This window comes from Telopea speciosissima, chromosome 8, assembly GCF_018873765.1.
Source record: "Telopea speciosissima isolate NSW1024214 ecotype Mountain lineage chromosome 8, Tspe_v1, whole genome shotgun sequence".
NCBI lineage: Eukaryota > Viridiplantae > Streptophyta > Magnoliopsida > Proteales > Proteaceae > Telopea > Telopea speciosissima.
The window spans coordinates 22,006,598-22,024,388 of record NC_057923.1 but is presented as its reverse complement, the minus strand read 5'-3'; the positions used below and the strand labels follow the sequence as shown (position 1 = coordinate 22,024,388).

General features: G+C 39.2%; 1 protein-coding gene across 1 annotated transcript; it reads right to left on the bottom strand.

The window, feature by feature from the left end:
* Nucleotides 1-3,328: 3,328 nt before the first annotated feature.
* Nucleotides 3,329-16,872, bottom strand: LOC122638349 (two-on-two hemoglobin-3). Its single transcript, XM_043831267.1, has 4 exons — nt 16,695-16,872; nt 16,475-16,608; nt 3,722-3,866; nt 3,329-3,591 (listed from the first exon to the last, which is right to left on the bottom strand). The coding sequence occupies exons 1-4, from the start codon at nt 16,829-16,831 to the stop codon at nt 3,492-3,494; spliced, it is 516 nt and encodes a 171-aa protein (XP_043687202.1). The 5' UTR covers nt 16,832-16,872; the 3' UTR covers nt 3,329-3,491.
* Nucleotides 16,873-17,791: the final 919 nt, after the last annotated feature.

Sequence of the window (17,791 nt, the reverse complement as noted above, 5' to 3'; positions counted from 1 at the left end):
GACCGTCCAGCACCCCTCTAAGATCCTTCCACCTGGCTAGGGGTGCATCCAACAGTCATTCCAGAGAGAGTCTAATAAATCCTCTTTGGATCTCCTCACCCTCTCGTTTGACGAACCCAACCCGACCCGATTAAATTTCAAAATCCTCAAAACACTCGGTCGTCTTTTTCTTCCTCTTTTGCGAACCTCCATCTTCCTGGTTGAAGTCGAGCCATTGCATCTTCCATGTTTGAACTCCAGCCAATGCATCTTCTTCAAGGGTTTCGGCGACGGCGATGGCCCATTTTTGTTCTTGGTACAGGGGAAGTAAAACAAGATTCTTTGCACTCGGAGATCTTGGATAATCTTCTCTCTGCGACACAGGGGAAACCCTATCTCGATTAAATACACTGATTGAGCAGTGATAAGATCTCAAAATTGAAATGCAAAATTTTTATAGAATTTTCACACTTTTTAATTTATTCATAGTACAAGTAAATTGGAGAACAAAATTACATTGTTGAACCAAATACGGTAAAACAAAGAAGCTTGCTTTGGGTTTGTTTGGTAGAGAGATCAGATAAGAATAGGGGAAAACAGAGGAGAAAATCGTAGACCATATCTCTTCACCTAACAGTGGATGCAAGTGTGTGAGCCCAACATCTGAGATGATTTTTTATGTCGATTTCGTTACCGGAAGTAGGAAATCTCCAATTCATTAATGGGTTCTTTTCACTAATTCGATTCTGAAGATCCCCGAAAAATAAGGTCTTGGAATTGCAGAGTCGTCAATGGTTTGTCTCTATTTCATTAGATTTCTTCCCCAATCTCTGCAACCCAAGAATAATAGAAACCAAACTGCAGATTCGTCAATGGTTCTCTTTTTCATCAGATTTCTTCCCCAATCACTGCAACCTAGGAATGATAGAAACCAAACTTGAATCTTTATCTTCTTCAGAGAAAACAAAACCCAGATCCAAGAACCCTTTTAGTTCTTCAAACTCCATGAACCCTTTTAGCTCTTCAAACTCAAGGTCTGATAAGCTTTTGCTCAAGTCCCTCTTTTTCTTAACAGGTCTCGATCTTTTCTTTTTTTGTGTTGCTTTCTGCGACTTCTCAACTTCTTTGCCTGATAGAATCGGTTGGGTTTCGGTAGGAGAAGAACTGACTTTGGGGAAGGAGAATTTGATTTGAAGCTCGTTTTAAAGCTCAAATCGTCGCTCCGAGATCGAACAAGAATCGTGGGAAGGCGAGAGATGGCAGGCTTTGGGACTTCTTTCGGGTAAGGGAGTGACCCGAACATACAATGGGTTAAATGGATAAAGAATACCCTTTGGGATATGGAAGAATCGCGACTGCGACCGGAAGACCAATCCAATTCGTCAATTTAAGGGCCTTGGCAAAGATGTGGTTCGAACACCAATTTGAGAACCACGAAGTGGGGAGTACTAATTTTCCTTCTACTGTCTGTCCTAATCCAAGTCCTTGTGGTCAAACAAGGAAGGATTCTAGGAGGAGTGATTTGTGGTCTGGGTGGTGCCGTTGAATGAAGGGAGTCAAAGAAGCATGAGAATTTGAGGAAATTGGTTCCTACAAAATTCTTGATTGGAGGAACTGAGAATCCCAAGAGCAGCACTAGGGCCCAGGATAAAAAGAAGCCCAACACACCAATAAACGCTGCGAGGATCGTGGGTGATAGAGATCGTAAAAGTCGAAGGCCGGAATCTTATTCTGGAATTTTGTGATTTGCTTTTGAAAGGAAAACTTGGTAACAACGTTCCAATTTTCTTATGGACTTGGATAGCCTAATTGAATGTCTGCACCCAGAAGTGATTTCTTCTGAAGTTCTGAAAGGACGTAGGATAATTATCCAAGGAAAAAAAAAATGTCCCCCACCCCCAGCCCACAAACGCTGCAATGTCGGAAACGAGGAAGAAGAGTTCGAGCCGGAGTGCTGCGAAAAAGAATGTACAGATGTTGAGAATTTCCCAAACTATCCTTTAAACTGACATTATGAAAGATCTTGTGAATTTACATATTTAGACTCTTTAAATAACTGCCACATCATTGTAAAGGGGCAAAAGAAAATTGGTTACAAAGGCTTGGTTACAAACAGACGCACCCTTTAATAAATAAGATTGAGTTCCCTATCCGATTACATAACTTATTTTAGCACCTCATGTGTCTATTTCTATCCTCCCACGTTAGAAAGATAGATATGTCATTTTATAGGAGGGAGCAGGAGATAGACACAAGGTGGAGCTAAGGATGTAAATGGATAATCGAAAATCCAAATCTAATCTGCATCCGTGTTTAAAGATAACCGAAAAAAATATCCAAATACTCCAATAAAAAAATCCATCTAAAAAAAAATTTGAATACTTAATAATAAAAAATTAATTAAATAATGATCTTGAGCATTTTTTGAAAATTCAACAAGTTTTAGAATATGAAGAAAAGAGAATTATGATCTAAGAGATATGGATTGAGAGAATTGTATCCGCTAGTGGGAAGATTGATGTTACTCAAAGCAGAGATATAAACTGAAGGTCGAAAATCCGAATTTTATCTACATCCAAATCCGTCTAAAGGTATCCGTATTCGGTCAAGGAATATCCAGATCCAATCACATCCGATCCGTATCCAAGGCAAACCGTTTACATCCCTAGGTGGAACTAACGTGATGTAAAATTTAATTTATCTTTTAAATCAATGGAATTTGATTACAAAATAAAATGAAATTTAATAACCTAATTTAGTAGATTTTAGAGCTAATAACATCATCACACGAGATCTTGAGCACAAAAATTTCCACTTTCGTATTAATCTGATTCACTTCCCATTTCCTTTGTTTCCTTTGCAACTTCGAAAGGGAGCCGAATTCATCAATCACCAGTAAATTCTCTTTCCCTCACCAAACCCACCGGCCAAGCATCTATAAGCAATCACAAGGCCTAACCACTTCATTTAAGTTCACCAGGCACTCCCTCTGAAATGTACTTTTCCCATCAAAGTCTTCACAATGAGTTGTGTGAGGGCCATTCTCCAAGGAGCCCACGCTATCCAAAACAAGATCAGGATCATCTCCAGGGAGCAAGGAATGCCCAGGGCGCTGCCAGCAATTGGGTTGTGCCGCACACATCCCTAGGTGTGCGCCAAGATGTGTGCGGCACAGCTCAACCACTGGATGCCCCCTGGCAACACCCTGGGCGCTCGCCTCCCTGGAGACGAGCTAAATTCTCCAAAACATTATTGGATGGGGTTGGAAGAGGGAACAGTTCCAGTGTTTGAGCTAATACACAAACAGGTATGCATTTTTGGTAGTGCAGAACCCTTACAATTCAAGGAGGGAAGCAAAAGGAAATATGTAAGCTTCTGAAACTTATTTGATGGGGAAGATTATGAATTATGTTTTCCATCATACAAGTTTAAGATATGAAAATGTAGGATAAATTACAGTAACTTATCTTGTCTATGTGTGGTGGGAATGAGAAGATTCCACAGTTAAAAATTTATGAAGCAGCTGGCTTGCTTGCCCCATGTTTACAGGGAGGGACTCCTTGGTTTTGTTTTTTCAACTCATCACCAGCAACAAGAAAAAATGCAGTATGCCTGAAAAAAAAGAAAAAAAAAAACATGTTATTTTAGAGGAAAAGGAGAATAAATGAAGAGTGGAGTAAAGATAGACCAAGTAAATACGAGGATCAATGAAATGAGATGGAGTGGGGGGATGAACATGTGCCTGAAAAAATTCATCATTTTTATTTTTGAATCTGCATCAATCTCTGAGATGCTGTCCAATGCTTGTTGCATGTGGTGTAACCACCTCTCTGCCGCTTTATGTGTGACGGGGAAAGGCCGGTGACGTCCAATCAGGGCAGGATGACCTGCCAAACACCATCAAAATATAAAAATTATCCATTATTTGTGACCATATTGCAAAAGATAAAATTCATCCATTATATTTGACCATATCTTTAACCTATCACCAAATGGAAGAGCTCTTCATGTCAGCATGTTACTGGGATAGGAATATATAAGGATGTTGGTTCGAACTTTAGTAATAAATATTTTTCATCAAAAAAACTATAGTAATAAATAATAACAGTTTACCAACATTCATGGAGATGAAGGATACAAACTCACGTCCTTCTTGACTCAAATCAGTGGTTAATTACTCGCATGATACCCAAAAAATCAGAGGCAACTTGAACCAGTGAACATTTTTATCCAACTTACAAACTCAAAAGATCTTTTTTTATTTCTGGAGAAAAAAGGTACCCAAAAGGTTTTCTTAAGACTACTGAAAACACTCAATCAACTAAACCCACTGTTATAATTAAAACTGGACACCCAAAAAAAAAAACAAAAAAGATAAAAAGAGCAAGTTGATCCAACCACATTCAACGGTGGGTCAAATTGGTAACCCAATAAACTCAGCAACTCAAATACATATACACTTGGAAAACCAGTTAGGATGCTTAGTTGAGACAGAACCAAAATGTAAAAACAATGGGTAAATGTTTCATCCTTGATCTTCCCTTTTGGTGACCACTCCATGCAAGTGATGCAACTACACACCGAAATTGCAACAGCTATAATGAAATCCCTGCAGATTGACCATCATTTCTTCTATTTCTCCACCTCCTTCTTCTGTAATTTTCTTACTCAAATCCTACTCTCATTTCCAACCCCTTTTAAATCTCATCACAGCCCTCATGCATGCATGGGTGTACATATCCCAAATATTTTTAGCCTTATTTCTTCATGGCACAGTACAGGACAGCCTAGTTTGGCCTGGACTACCCTGGTTAGCAAGACCCCATTGTTGTCCACTGTGGTTCAGCACATGTCATGACCAACTAGCCTGCTCTCTAGGCATATCATTGATTCAGCCAGTCAGGTCTGGGATTTGTAACTTTGTCAAAAAGATTTATTTGTATTTTGTATGCTCAGTTGGGCTGGGTCAACCTGATGCTGATCCAGCGCAGACAAGCCCAAATTTGGCCCACCTGGCCTCAGGTTTTGGTGCCTAAACTGAAGTTTTACTGGGCTGACCTTTACCCAGCCTGAGCTGAGCCTGACCCTAATTTACACAATATATGTAAGGTAGTACAAAGGTGTTAGGAATCCTGAGAAGAAAAGGAAAAACCAGAGAAGAAACGATAGAAGAAGAAGAGATGGGGAAGAAAAGAAGAGAACTCGATGCACTGAGTTCCTCCCTCACAGTATGTATTTATAATAATAACCAATTACATCAAAATAGGAAACTCAGTCCTTGACAACCAAGAAACTAAAAATAATAAAAAACCAACCGTAACTAGGAAACTAACATAAAACGGTGGAAACAAATTAAGATAGGGACGATCCCCCCTATTCATGGTAAATTACCCAAACTACCCTTGTACCCGCATGGCACAAGGGCCCATTCTCAACACTCCCCCTCAAGCTGGAGTACACATACAGCAAAAAGAAATCCAGCTTGAAACAAAAGCTCAAGGTAACAATTGTAGCACTACCCAGCAACCCATCACCAGCTCAAGCACAATGACCATTAATCAGCAATAGTAAGTAAAAGAAACCGTGTCGAATAGAACCAAACAACAACGAGCAATAATAAGCGGTAGAGAACTCCATATCAAAAGATCATATAACAGTAACATCAACATCACAAAATCTTCCCAAGGAAGACAGGTAATAGATAAGCATCTTCCCAAAGAAGACAAGTAAAAGTGCAGCTTCAACAGCTACATCACAAGAAGAATCTCGCAACTCTCTCAAAGGCACCATTTCACAAAAGGCTACTGTCTCAGAGGTACTACTGCGGTACTTGTACATCACCTCAGTGCTTGTAGAATGTGGACCCAAATCACAAAGACAGCATCTGGTTGCTGAACGACTAATTAAAGACAGCATATGGTTGCTGACCGACCACACAAAGACAGCATATGGTTGCTGACAAACCACTCGGCATAAGGCAGCCGTGGACCAAGTAGATAAAAGTTGTACTGTTGCTAAACCAAACACAAACTCTTAATGTTGTTGTGGATACGAGCAGATGACACGTATAGATAAAAATACTCTTCAAGAATGAGTAACCGAAGCAAATAAGTCTTCAACCATGTAGAAACATCATGTTGATGGCCAGATAAATCAGAAAATTTTCCAAATAATTCTTGAGCAACGCAATAACCACAAGCACTAATAATCACCAAGATAATCTCCAATCTCCCCCTCACGTGTAGCATTACATGTGGACAAATAAGACAGGAACTAATGTCAAAGAGGATCAGACCAGTCCAACCATGTATAGTCAAATAACCATGAACTTGCACAGACTTGAATATAATCGAGGTGATTGCTTGTGGGCCCATCCAACTGTATGAAATAGCCAAATAAATAAATCAATGGCAATCTTGTAAGCATTCCAAAGGTTTGGACCCTAGAGAATAGTAATAGAACATCAGCCAAACAGGACCTAAAGCTGAAAAGCTAAGCAGAATTTAATGCACAAGGAATGGGTACTACCAAACAGCACTTAAGGAACCAAAGGGTCAAGATGATTTTCCAAACAAGACATAAGAGACATGGGGGAAAATGGGATTGCCAAACAGAATTGTGAACATCTCAAAGTTGGGAAGGGGATGGCATGGCTGTAATTAACCCATCAGAGGAGGGTCACTTGATAGATTAAAGAAAAGGATACAAGGGGAATTACCAATTATTAACTAGGGATAAACTTGAAAGAGGAAATAAAATAAGGACCAAAGTGAATAAACGAAGAAGCAGAACTAGAAATAAGGAATTAAAGATTACTTAACCAACAGTACCATCTTCAACCTCAAGAGTCGATCAAATCAAAGGAAGCAACGAAGAATTCTATTAGGATTGCAACAGAAATACCACTATACCAAGAAGACACCTTCAACTCCATCAATCGAAGCAATCGAACCCCACAGTAGCAGTGACAATGACGAGTTCAATCAGCATATAAACCCACCAACCTCCAGCGTGAACCAGAGGGGAAAGACAATGAATCAAAGCAGGAGACTCGCAGTAACCAAGCACATATCACAGGAGCAATCAAGGCGGAAAACCAGTAGCAGCATATCACAGGTGCAATCGATACCCAGATCAGCAATACTAGCACGCCAAGAACCCGTAGCAGTAAATCGAACGAACTAAACAGTAAACAGAAACCCTTAGCATGAACCAGAAGGTATGAAACCTCCAAATGATGGGTGTTTAAACAGAAATCAAAATAGGAAACCAACTTCAGTGATAGCAGCAGGTTATGGAATATTTATTTATTTATTTATTTTTTACCGTAACGGACAAGACAATAAACCAGCAGTCTGGTTCAATTCAAACAACACCAACGAAAAACATCTTCTCCAACAGAATCATTGCATGTCTGTGGCTGCTCACCATAACGGAGACCTTTAAACGACTCTCAAACCGGCAACGTTTTGAAACCAGATCGATTCAAAGCATCAGCTCTGATACCATGTTAGGAATCCTGAAAAGAAAAGGAAAAACCAGAGAAGAAGAAGAGATGGGGAAGAAAAGAAGAGAACTCGATGCACTGAGTTCCTCTCTCACAGTTTGTATTTATAATAATAACCAATTACATCAAAATAGGAAACTCATTCCTTGACAACCAAAAAACTAAAAATTATAAGAAACTAACCCTAACTAGGAAACTAACATAAAACGGTGGAATCAAACTATGATACCAAGATAGGGACAATCTCCCTGTTCATGGTAAATTATCCAAACTACCCTTGTACCCCCACAGCACAAGGGCCCATTCTCAACAAAAGGAAAAAGAAAGTACATGTTAAAGTTACAGTTGATACAATATAATCTCATATTTTTATGTTAAAGTACATTTGATACATGATAAGCTACAAGAAAGTTGTTTGAGGTGGTCATATGACCATGTTTAACGGAGGCCTTTGGATGCCCCAGTACAGAGGTGCAATTTAATTCAGATTGAAGGAAAACTAAAAGAGCCAGGGGCAGAACTAAAATGACCTTAGGAGAAGTGGTGAGGAAAGACATGCATATCTTAGGCCTTGTATTAAGTATGACCTCGAATAGAGCTGATTGGAGGGCAAGGATCCATGTAGCCGATCCCATTTAGTTGGGATAAGGTTGAGTTGTTGTTGTTTGCCCATGAAACAACCAGGAATACACAAATTTAACCAAACAATAGGGAACTCATGAAATCAGGTTGAAACTTATCACAATAGGATACTTGCTTTACCAAGTCGGTGTCCATCACAAAATCCAGCATCAAAATCAATTTCAAGACTCTAAACATATACATTACCTCTATTTCAGGATTCTCATAATGTATCATTTACATGTCAGCGTTAATCCACAAGGGATTGTGGTTAAGAGATTAGAAATTGATTATAGCAGATGAAACCCTCACAAACTTTTTTCTTTTTTCTTTTTTTTTTGGTTTGGGTGGGGGGAGAAGTAACAAATGTATATTATTCCAAAAGAACAGCTGACTACAAGGTGTAAATACAACAACAAAGGCTGAAGGCTAGGACTCTCAATGAGGGGCTCCAGGATACGATAGGATATCATAGGAATATAGGATAGGAACCCAAATACAAAGCATCTGCAGTCGCCCTTCCCCACAGCCATTTCATCAGCTAGGGAGGCTAGGGAATTAGCAGATTGCATCCCTCCAAGAAAGGGAAAGCTCCACTTGAGAGCTCATAAACCTGGCTCTCATAATAAGATAAAGCAAACGCAAGGCCCAACAAAAGGTGAGTTGAAGCCAAGAATGACTAGCTGAGAATCACCTTGTTGATGTATACATTGATGGTGCCCTTCCCTAACAGTTCGAGCTTTTAGGTGAAAGGGTAGCGAACATGGTATCAAAGCAGGGAGGTCAAGTGTTCGACTCCTAGGAAGTGCATCGGAAGAGTTTTCCTGACATTTCTTCTTCCTCTGTGCCATGTGAAGGAAATGCCGTGTGAGCTCCACGTGCAAGGACCATGGGATCTTGGCCTGCACATGCGGGGGAGTGTTAATGTATACATTGATGCTGCTCCTCCCTAACAGTTTGAGCTTTTAGGTGAAACGGTAGTGAACGCATCTTCAACAACCGTGTTCCTCCCACCACTGGTTAAAGTGACTTCCAAGAATGCCTCATAATATGTCTAAGAGCATGTAGAAGAAACTCTAAAACAGGTAGACTATAAATAGTATAAACATGATAATATAGTCTTGTCAAATGTAACACCCCCACCCACTCCCGTCTCGTCCTTCCAACTTTCTAGTGTATCTCAGATGTCACAGTGCTAAGAGAATAGTGGAGCAGAGGGGAATAACTTTACCGCTGGAAGAGGTTCCCTGAATCCCTGGCATGTCCAGGACAACACATTAATACCAACCATAAAATTCCCCTAAAATCAGTGCATGACACAAGTGCCTATCTGGCAAAATGTGGCTTATCCAAAATTCCCATTGCAGGAAACAGAACATGGTTCAACCATCTAATAAACCTACAGTATGACTTTTCCAAAAGTCAGCACCATGAAAATTTCCCCATGCAGAGCAATGATGGTCAGGCAAAATGCAGTATTTAAAGGTTCCAAATCAGCAAACAAGACAGGTCAACCATCTCATAGACTTGAAATATACCTTTCTGAGAGACAAAGACTTGGCTGATGCATAAATGGAGAACCCTTCACAGGGATAACCGGCACAACACATTTCTTGTCAATCTAGTGGGACATTATGGTGGAGGATCTCTTTTCAATAAAAAAAAGGAGTTTCAAAGAGACGGGCAAATGCTTTGGGCAATCCATAAGAAATTCATAGTTATGGTTCAAAACGACAAGGGTGGTGGTTTTATTTCAGGTCGTATCAGCCTCTGCTCATCCTCACATAAGATCATGGATAAGGTGTAGATATAGAATGGCCATAACCACATAATTGTATGGTGGGCCTCCATTTAGAAGATGAAGCAAGACCACCGTGGTTTTGAATCCAAACATGTCAAAGGAAAGGGTTCAATTGCTGTATCTGTTAGAGCCTAGAGCTTCTCAACCAAGAATCAGTTTTATCAATGTTGAGATTTATGTTTTTCTTCTATTTTTAAGGGAGCCTAAAATGAGGTCTTAGGATTTTTACAATTGGAAGGAGTGATGATGGTGAAGAAACATGGGAAGCTGGAACTTTCAATATGATGGAATATGTAATGTGGTTGGCTTAGCTGTTTAATGGTAGCCACATGGTGGTACATACGAGCTGGATTGGACCTTGAAGGCCAGTTGATGGATATGAGGGGATGTAGGCAAAAGAGTATTTGAGTGGAGGTTTATGTAGACTATAATTGGATCAGGTTTCAAATCATCAAATATGGGCGAGAGGATTTTTGGGTCTACCAAATCTGCACTACACTTGCAGGGCTCTAAGAATCACAAGCAGATTGAGTTGAAACTTCACACCTTCCAGGGGTTTACTGCAAACACCAAACTTTGAAGCCACTGAAAAATCATTTCTATCAAAAAAAGAAAAACCCACTGAAAATCATTTAGAAGCTCCAACCAAGCTCCTCTACACAAACTCCAATTCTAAATCAAATTTATGGAGATAAATTCAGTCCAAACTGATACCCTGCCAGAATTTTTGCAACAACATGCTAAAATCATGTTGGATTCATTTCAATGGATAACTGAAGAATCCCCTTAACAAAAAAAAAAATATGACATAAAAATTGACTAGGCTCAAATTCTTTAACAGAAATAACATTCAAGAGCAATAGCTGTACATTTTTTTTTTTGTACATTATTTGATTTCTCATTCTGTTCCTCTAATAACCTTTTTAAACGTCACTTTTTCCCCCATAATTTCACTAAATTTATTATTTAAGAATATCCCAAGGCTTAAAAGAATAGATGTTGACAGCCATAAGTTGAGGATCTTAACAGTACTTTCCCATCATAATGGCTATGATATTTTAGTATTAAATGTTATATATTACCATTTGACAGAGGCAAAATCAGTATGTACAACAATTTAAAATTTACTGTTCAATTTCAGAAAGAAAATAATCATTTACAATTAGAATTCAAATAAATAGTAAGCCTCCAATAGATACCAAAGGAAGCAATACCAACACTGCCATTTCTCATATAAAGGACAGCTTTCAAGGTAATTAATTAGAAGGGAAAATTACCCTAATCTCACTTCCACCTTTTCATGGCCGGAGAGTATATATGCACAAAGATCTGATCTCCCAAAAGAGAAAAGGGAAAATTAAACAAAGAAAGCAAAAAAAAAAAAAGATGAGCAAAAAGAGAGAAGATTATAGAGGAAATCAGTAGAGAAAGAGCGGAGGAGCTCTTCAAGGTCTCTGGTTTCATCTCCATCTTTTAACGCTTCAAGGACTCATTCGAAGATGAGGAGACGGTAGGGGATCCTAAGCACGCCTTTCTGCTCGTAACCAAACTCTTGAGCTGATTTTGGAGTAGTCCCATGAAGATCGGGTGATGCAAGAACTCACCACTGACCACGAATCACTCCATCTCTTCACCATTTACACAGGAAGCACTCACGCTTTGTGTAAGGTGCGGACACCGCAGCTTTCATCCTGCGGTGACCCTTGCCCGTATTAAGATATGTAAGCCAGACTTCTAATGATCTCTTCCATACATGTTTTACTTTTCCTGTTTACCTCAAAAGTTCTGGTTTTTCTTCTGATTTGGGTTTTATTTTCTCTTACCTCTTGTTGGTTATGATCGTGATTTCAGATAATTGGAGCATGAAGGCCATTAGGAAGAAGACAACCGGAACTGGTCGTATGAGGTACCTCCGCCACATGCCCCGTAGATTCAAGAGTAATTTCAGAGAAGGTGAACCTGATTTCCGTCTCGGATTTCATTCATTCATTATTCGAACGGTGACAGGGCTGATAGGTGAGGTTTGGGGAAGACAATGGTCATTGGTTTGTTAAGGGTGTTATGAAAGGGTATAAGAGTCATTTCATGTCCAAAGTATATCTCATGTCATCACTTAACGTTGAGTTCCTAACGGACTGTTACTTTTGTGTTTTTTTTTATATCAAGGGGGTGTACAAGCTGGTTTTTGGAAACCTCGGGTTTATTATTACTTTAAGCAAAGTACAGGGGGTGTACAGGTAATTTTCCCTAATTAGAAAAGGGAAAAGGCCAGAAAAGGATACAAAAGGCTCCTAAACAAGGTGTGAACTCCAATAACAAATGTTCTACAAAAAGGAGTTCAAGAAAACAATGTTTTCCAACTGGCTTACAAAGGCAAATGAATGATTCCTCCAAATTTTAAAAGGATTGAAGCCAAATCAAAAAAACAAGGCAAGAACATTCACCCTGAGCCTTGCTCCCTAGGAAAACTTATCATGAAACATTCTTAGGTTCCTCTCCAACCGAACTGGCAATGGCAAAATGAGCAGGAAGGCTCCATGAAATTCAGCCTCTCCAATTAAAACCGCTAGAAGACCAAGCTTCAGCAATGCGAATAAGGCTAGACAGGATGGCAAAGGTGACATTCCAAGCCATCTCAAAATTGCAAAACACATGCTAAAGGTACAACTACTCGCTCAGCCTAAACCCAACAAAATGGGGTCGACTACATGAATCCTATTTCTCCAGTTCGCTCTATTCAAATCCATACACGATTCCAGTCCAAAGCTATACATGTCTTTCCTCACCACTTCTTCTATGGTTATTTTAGGTCTACCTCTAGCTCTTTTGGCTCATTCAATTTGAAATAACTTCTTTGAACTGGAACATTCAAAGGCCTCTGTTGCATATGTCCATTCCATCTCAGACAAGTTTCTCACAATTTATCATGAATAGGGGCAACGCTCAGGTTTGCTCTAATTTGTTCGTTCTTCATTTCATCTTTCCTAGTTTAAAACTCATCCACCACAACATCCTCATTTCAGCCACATGAAGTTTGTTTATATGTTTTTCCTTTACTGCCCAAAATTCAGCCATGTACGTCAATGCAAGTTGTGTAATTGTTCTATAAAATTTCCCTTTGAGTTTTAAAGGAATACGTCGATCACACAACACTCCAGATGCACCACTCCATTTCATTCACCCTATTCTAATTCTTTGAACAGTATCATCCTCTATTTCTCCTTTATTCATGATTGAACCTAGGTATCTAAAGTTATCACTTTGCGGTAGCTCCCTATCATCAATTTTCACTACCCCACTCTCAGTCCTATTCTTACTAAAGTTACATATCATATATTCTGTTTGTGCTCTTATCTTAAAACCTTTTGATTCCAATGTTAATCCTCATAAATCCAACTTTGCATTTATTCCATATTTGTTCCATCCACCAAAACAATATCATCTGCAAAAAGCATACAGCAAGGGATCTGATTTTGAATGTCTCTAGCCAACTCATCCATGATTAGTGCAAAAAAATATGGACTTAGAGCTGAACCTTGGTGTAATCCAACCGTTATTGGGAATTCACTACCATGTCCCCTCAGTTCTTACGCTAGTCACTACATCATGATACATATCTTATAATTATGTCCATGTATTACTTGAAGCATTTTTCTTCTCTAAAACTTGCCAAATTAACTCTCTAGGAACTCTATCATAAGCTTTTTATAAATCAATAAAGACCATATGTAGATCTTTCCTATATGCGTGAAATCTTTCCATTAGTCTCTTAAGTACAGGGCAATGAAAATGGTTTTATCAGTATTGGATTGCCAATCTGATATTGATACTAGAATCCTGGGCTGATCTTTCTTTATTTTCACCAAGGATTGATCATAATTGTTTTGAATGGACAATATTGGATCTGTAACCCGATTATCCATAAACCCTTGGCAATGAAACAACAATGAGGAACTAAGTCTATGTCTTGTACTCTTGTGTACACTAGAAACACACGTTGGGGATGTGACAGTTTCTTGAGATGAAATATTCTATGATGAGAATATTGTCTCTGCAGGACCTCTACAAGGACACCTAGCACACAATCTGCGGGTGCTACACAAAAGCTGTATAGAATAAGAAGATAAACGATGAAATTCTGAAAGAGTAGAAGAAATAAACTCACCTTAAACACCCCTCACTTCGAAGCAATTCACACCCTTTCATCATTAGATTGAGCATTAAATGATTCCCTCACTGAATAATGATGTGATAATCATTTTCATTTAACTAATTTTGGACATCAACAATATGGTATTACATGTATTAGAATGGAAGACCATAAAGTAGCTAATATGGGCTTCAAGATTCAGCATATCAGTCGCATACTCTTCTATACAAACAGCAAACCATAGACAGGGTCATAAAACAGCAAGGTACCAAAATTTGGTAAAATTGGTTGGTCCTATGCCTAGCACTGTTCTTATTCCATATCATTATAGACGGTTCTAACAACTGCCAGAAACCCTGAATTCAACCAGGGTTCCATCTTTTTTTACTTCACTCAATCAGTTGAAAGGGCCCAGTTCTTAAATGTATTGATACAAACTGCCAAAGACTACTTTCTAGCATTACTACACTCGTTGCTACCACAACCAATTTTCCATATATCATCAGATTGTCAAAACAAACACAAAACATAAGAATCTAGAAACAAATTTGAGATAACAGAATTACCTTTCCTCTGAGAATAAAGCGGAGGACCTCCCATTCTCTGTACAAAGATCTGTAATATAGCGTAGATGTAGCCAACATAGTTCTTATTGTTGTCTTATTGCAGACTTTTGCATTGGAGAAATGCAGTGGGAAGAAGTGTTATATGATTGCAGCAAAAGAGCTTTCCATTATTTGGGGAGATACCCCAACGTATTGGAAATGGAGACCAGACCCTGAATCCAGGTCTTTCTCTCGAGAAAATCTCATGGCCTCCTTCAACGTATGTGTTGAATTATCTTAGGGTTTCATAAATCATGATTCATCTCTGTAATGTTACAGGTTTTCAGAGGTGGCTGAGCTATTGGATGTGTGTTGGCTTGAAATCCGCGGCAAGCTGGAGACACGACTGCTGTCTCCAAACACAACGTACAGAGCTTACACGGTATCAGTCCTCTCGAATACTATTGCCTTGAAGAAGCTCATCAGGAAGGGTATCCCACCTGTTCTACGGCCTAAGGTTTGGTTTTCATTGTCTGGGGCGGCCAAAAAACGGTCTACAGTGCCTGAGAGTAATTATGAAGATCTGATCAATGCCGTCGAGGGGAAATCCACACCTGCTACACGGCAGATCGATCATGTAAGTTATTGGCTTTCCTTTTTTGGCAATTGCAAGCTATTGAGAGAGCCATCTTCTTAGTACTTGGTTGATATTTTCTGATTCTACTCTGTTTCCTATGGTTTCTTCATTTAATTTTGTGTGATCTATGCGACTTGTGAGTTTGTCTTCCTTTCAAATTGGAAGTGTACCAGTATAATTGGAAGTACACAGCAGCACGATATAGCTCCGATGACATTGATGAGGTTGATGTCAGATCTATTGAGTTCAACCCATGGCAGTATGGAAGTTTACCAGTGGAATGATTCCCCCCCCCCCCCCCCAACACCACCCACCAAAATATCCCCCTGGCCCTTGTATTTCTTCTTGCTTTTGCTGTACCTTTGGTCGGTCTTCTGCCAGCCAGTAACCACAAACCCTCAAAAATCTTCGTTTAAGAAACCCTTTACAGCTGCATCTGAGTGGTTGAAGGTGGATGGTGAAAATGAGGAACTAAGTCTATGTCTTGTACTCTTGTGTACACTAGAAACATACGTTGGGGATGTGACAGTTTCTTGAGATGAAATATTCTATGATGAGAATATTGTCTCTGCAGGTCCTCTACAAGGACACCTAGCACACAATCTGCGGGTGCTACACAAAAGCTGTATAGAATAAGAAGATAAACGATGAAATTCTGAAAGAGTAGAAGAAATAAACTCACCTTAAACACCCCTCACTTCGAAGCAATTCTCACCCTTTCATCATTAGATTGAGCATTAAATGATTCCCTCACTGAATAATGATGTGATAATCATTTTCATTTAACTAATTTTGGACATCAACAATATGGTATTACATGTATTAGAATGGAAGACCATAAAGTAGCTAATATGGGCTTCAAGATTCAGCATATCAGTCGCATACTCTTCTATCCAAACAGCAAAACATAGACAGGGTCATAAAACAGCAAGGTGCCAGAATTCGGTAAAATTGGTTGGTCCTATGCCTAGCACTGTTCTTATTCCATATCATTATAGACGGTTCTAACAACTGTTCAGAAACCATGATTTCAACCAGGGTTCCATCTTTTTTTACTTCACTCAATCAGTTGAAAGGGCCCAGTTCTTAAATGTATTGATACAAACTGCCAAAGACTACTTTCTAGCATTACTACACTCGTTGCTACCACAACCAATTTTCCATATATCATCAGATTGTCAAAACAAACACAAAACATAAGAATCTAGAAACAAATTTGAGATAACAGAATTACCTTTCCTCTGAGAATAAAGAGGAGGACCTCCCATTCTCTGTACAAAGAACTCATACTGATTCTGAATTGCGTCTTCTTTATTCGAGTTTGCGAAAATCAAACGAAACCACTCTTCTTCCTCATCATCATAAACCCTTTTTTATTCAAAATTTCACCAAGAATCAGCAAATATTAAATACAATAAAACAAGATACAGATGAAGAGAAAGAGAGAGAAAAACCTGTTATAAAAATTGGTAGAGAGATCAATGAAGGTTTGAAGACCAAGTTTCTCGAATAAATTTGTGTTATCGATCGCAAAGGCATCGTTAGGATCGACTCGGCTCCATTCAGAGGCTTTCTGCTGAAGAGATTGCATCTTGGTGACTCACAGTGTATGCGTTCCACGCGACTGGCTTATTATACCTGGCTCTGCCTGGGCAGTGAGACTAAGAGCTCGTGGGCGTCGCGTGGAAGTCACGCACTTTATCGTGGTTGGCTCCTCCTCTGACCTCTGAATTCGTAGACTCACAGAGAGTCAGAGACTGGAAGAGTATAGCTTTCCAGAGGAGTTTCCGGCATTGAGATTTGAGGACCTCGAAATCTATGGGCGGAATTTTATTAACTAAATCTTATTTTTTCTATGGGCGGAAATCAGAATAGGACGTAACGTAACGTAACGTATCGTATCTGAATTCTGAACTCCGTTGCAGTGTGTGTAGCACATAATGTCGACATTGTGTGGACAACAAGAAAGACATGAAAATGAATGTTACACACTTATACGGTCATACCCACGATGTATTGAACCGAATAAAACTGTAAATCAAATCGAACCAAATCAAACCAAACCTAACCTTGAATGGATCAATCCAATTGAAAACTCTTTGATTTCGAGTGCAACCCTTTTTCACTCTTTCGTCTTTTTGGTTCTTCCTTCTTTAACTGTGAGTTCCAAGAGATGTTTACTGTGTTTGTGAACTTTCAGATCTGATGGGTTTTTACAGAATAAATTTTTGTTTAGTCAGTTAGAATGTTTTGCCGACAAGATCTTTCCCCAGCAATCTAATTCAAGCCTGCACACAAGATAACCAGAAGACAGAGCAGAGGAATGGCCCGAAACCAACTCTGCAAGGATTCTCTGATGCCTAAGTCAGATATCAAAATAAAACAACAGTTAAAGGGTTCAAAGATAGAAAGCTAGTATCAGAATTAGAAGATGAGAGATCCTATCAAAATAGTACTCAAGGAATTAGGTATAGTCCTTAGAGTCCTCTACTGAGAGGGTGGCTTCCTTGTATATATTGTCATTTTCAAAATGTCCTTGTTCTCAGAGTTG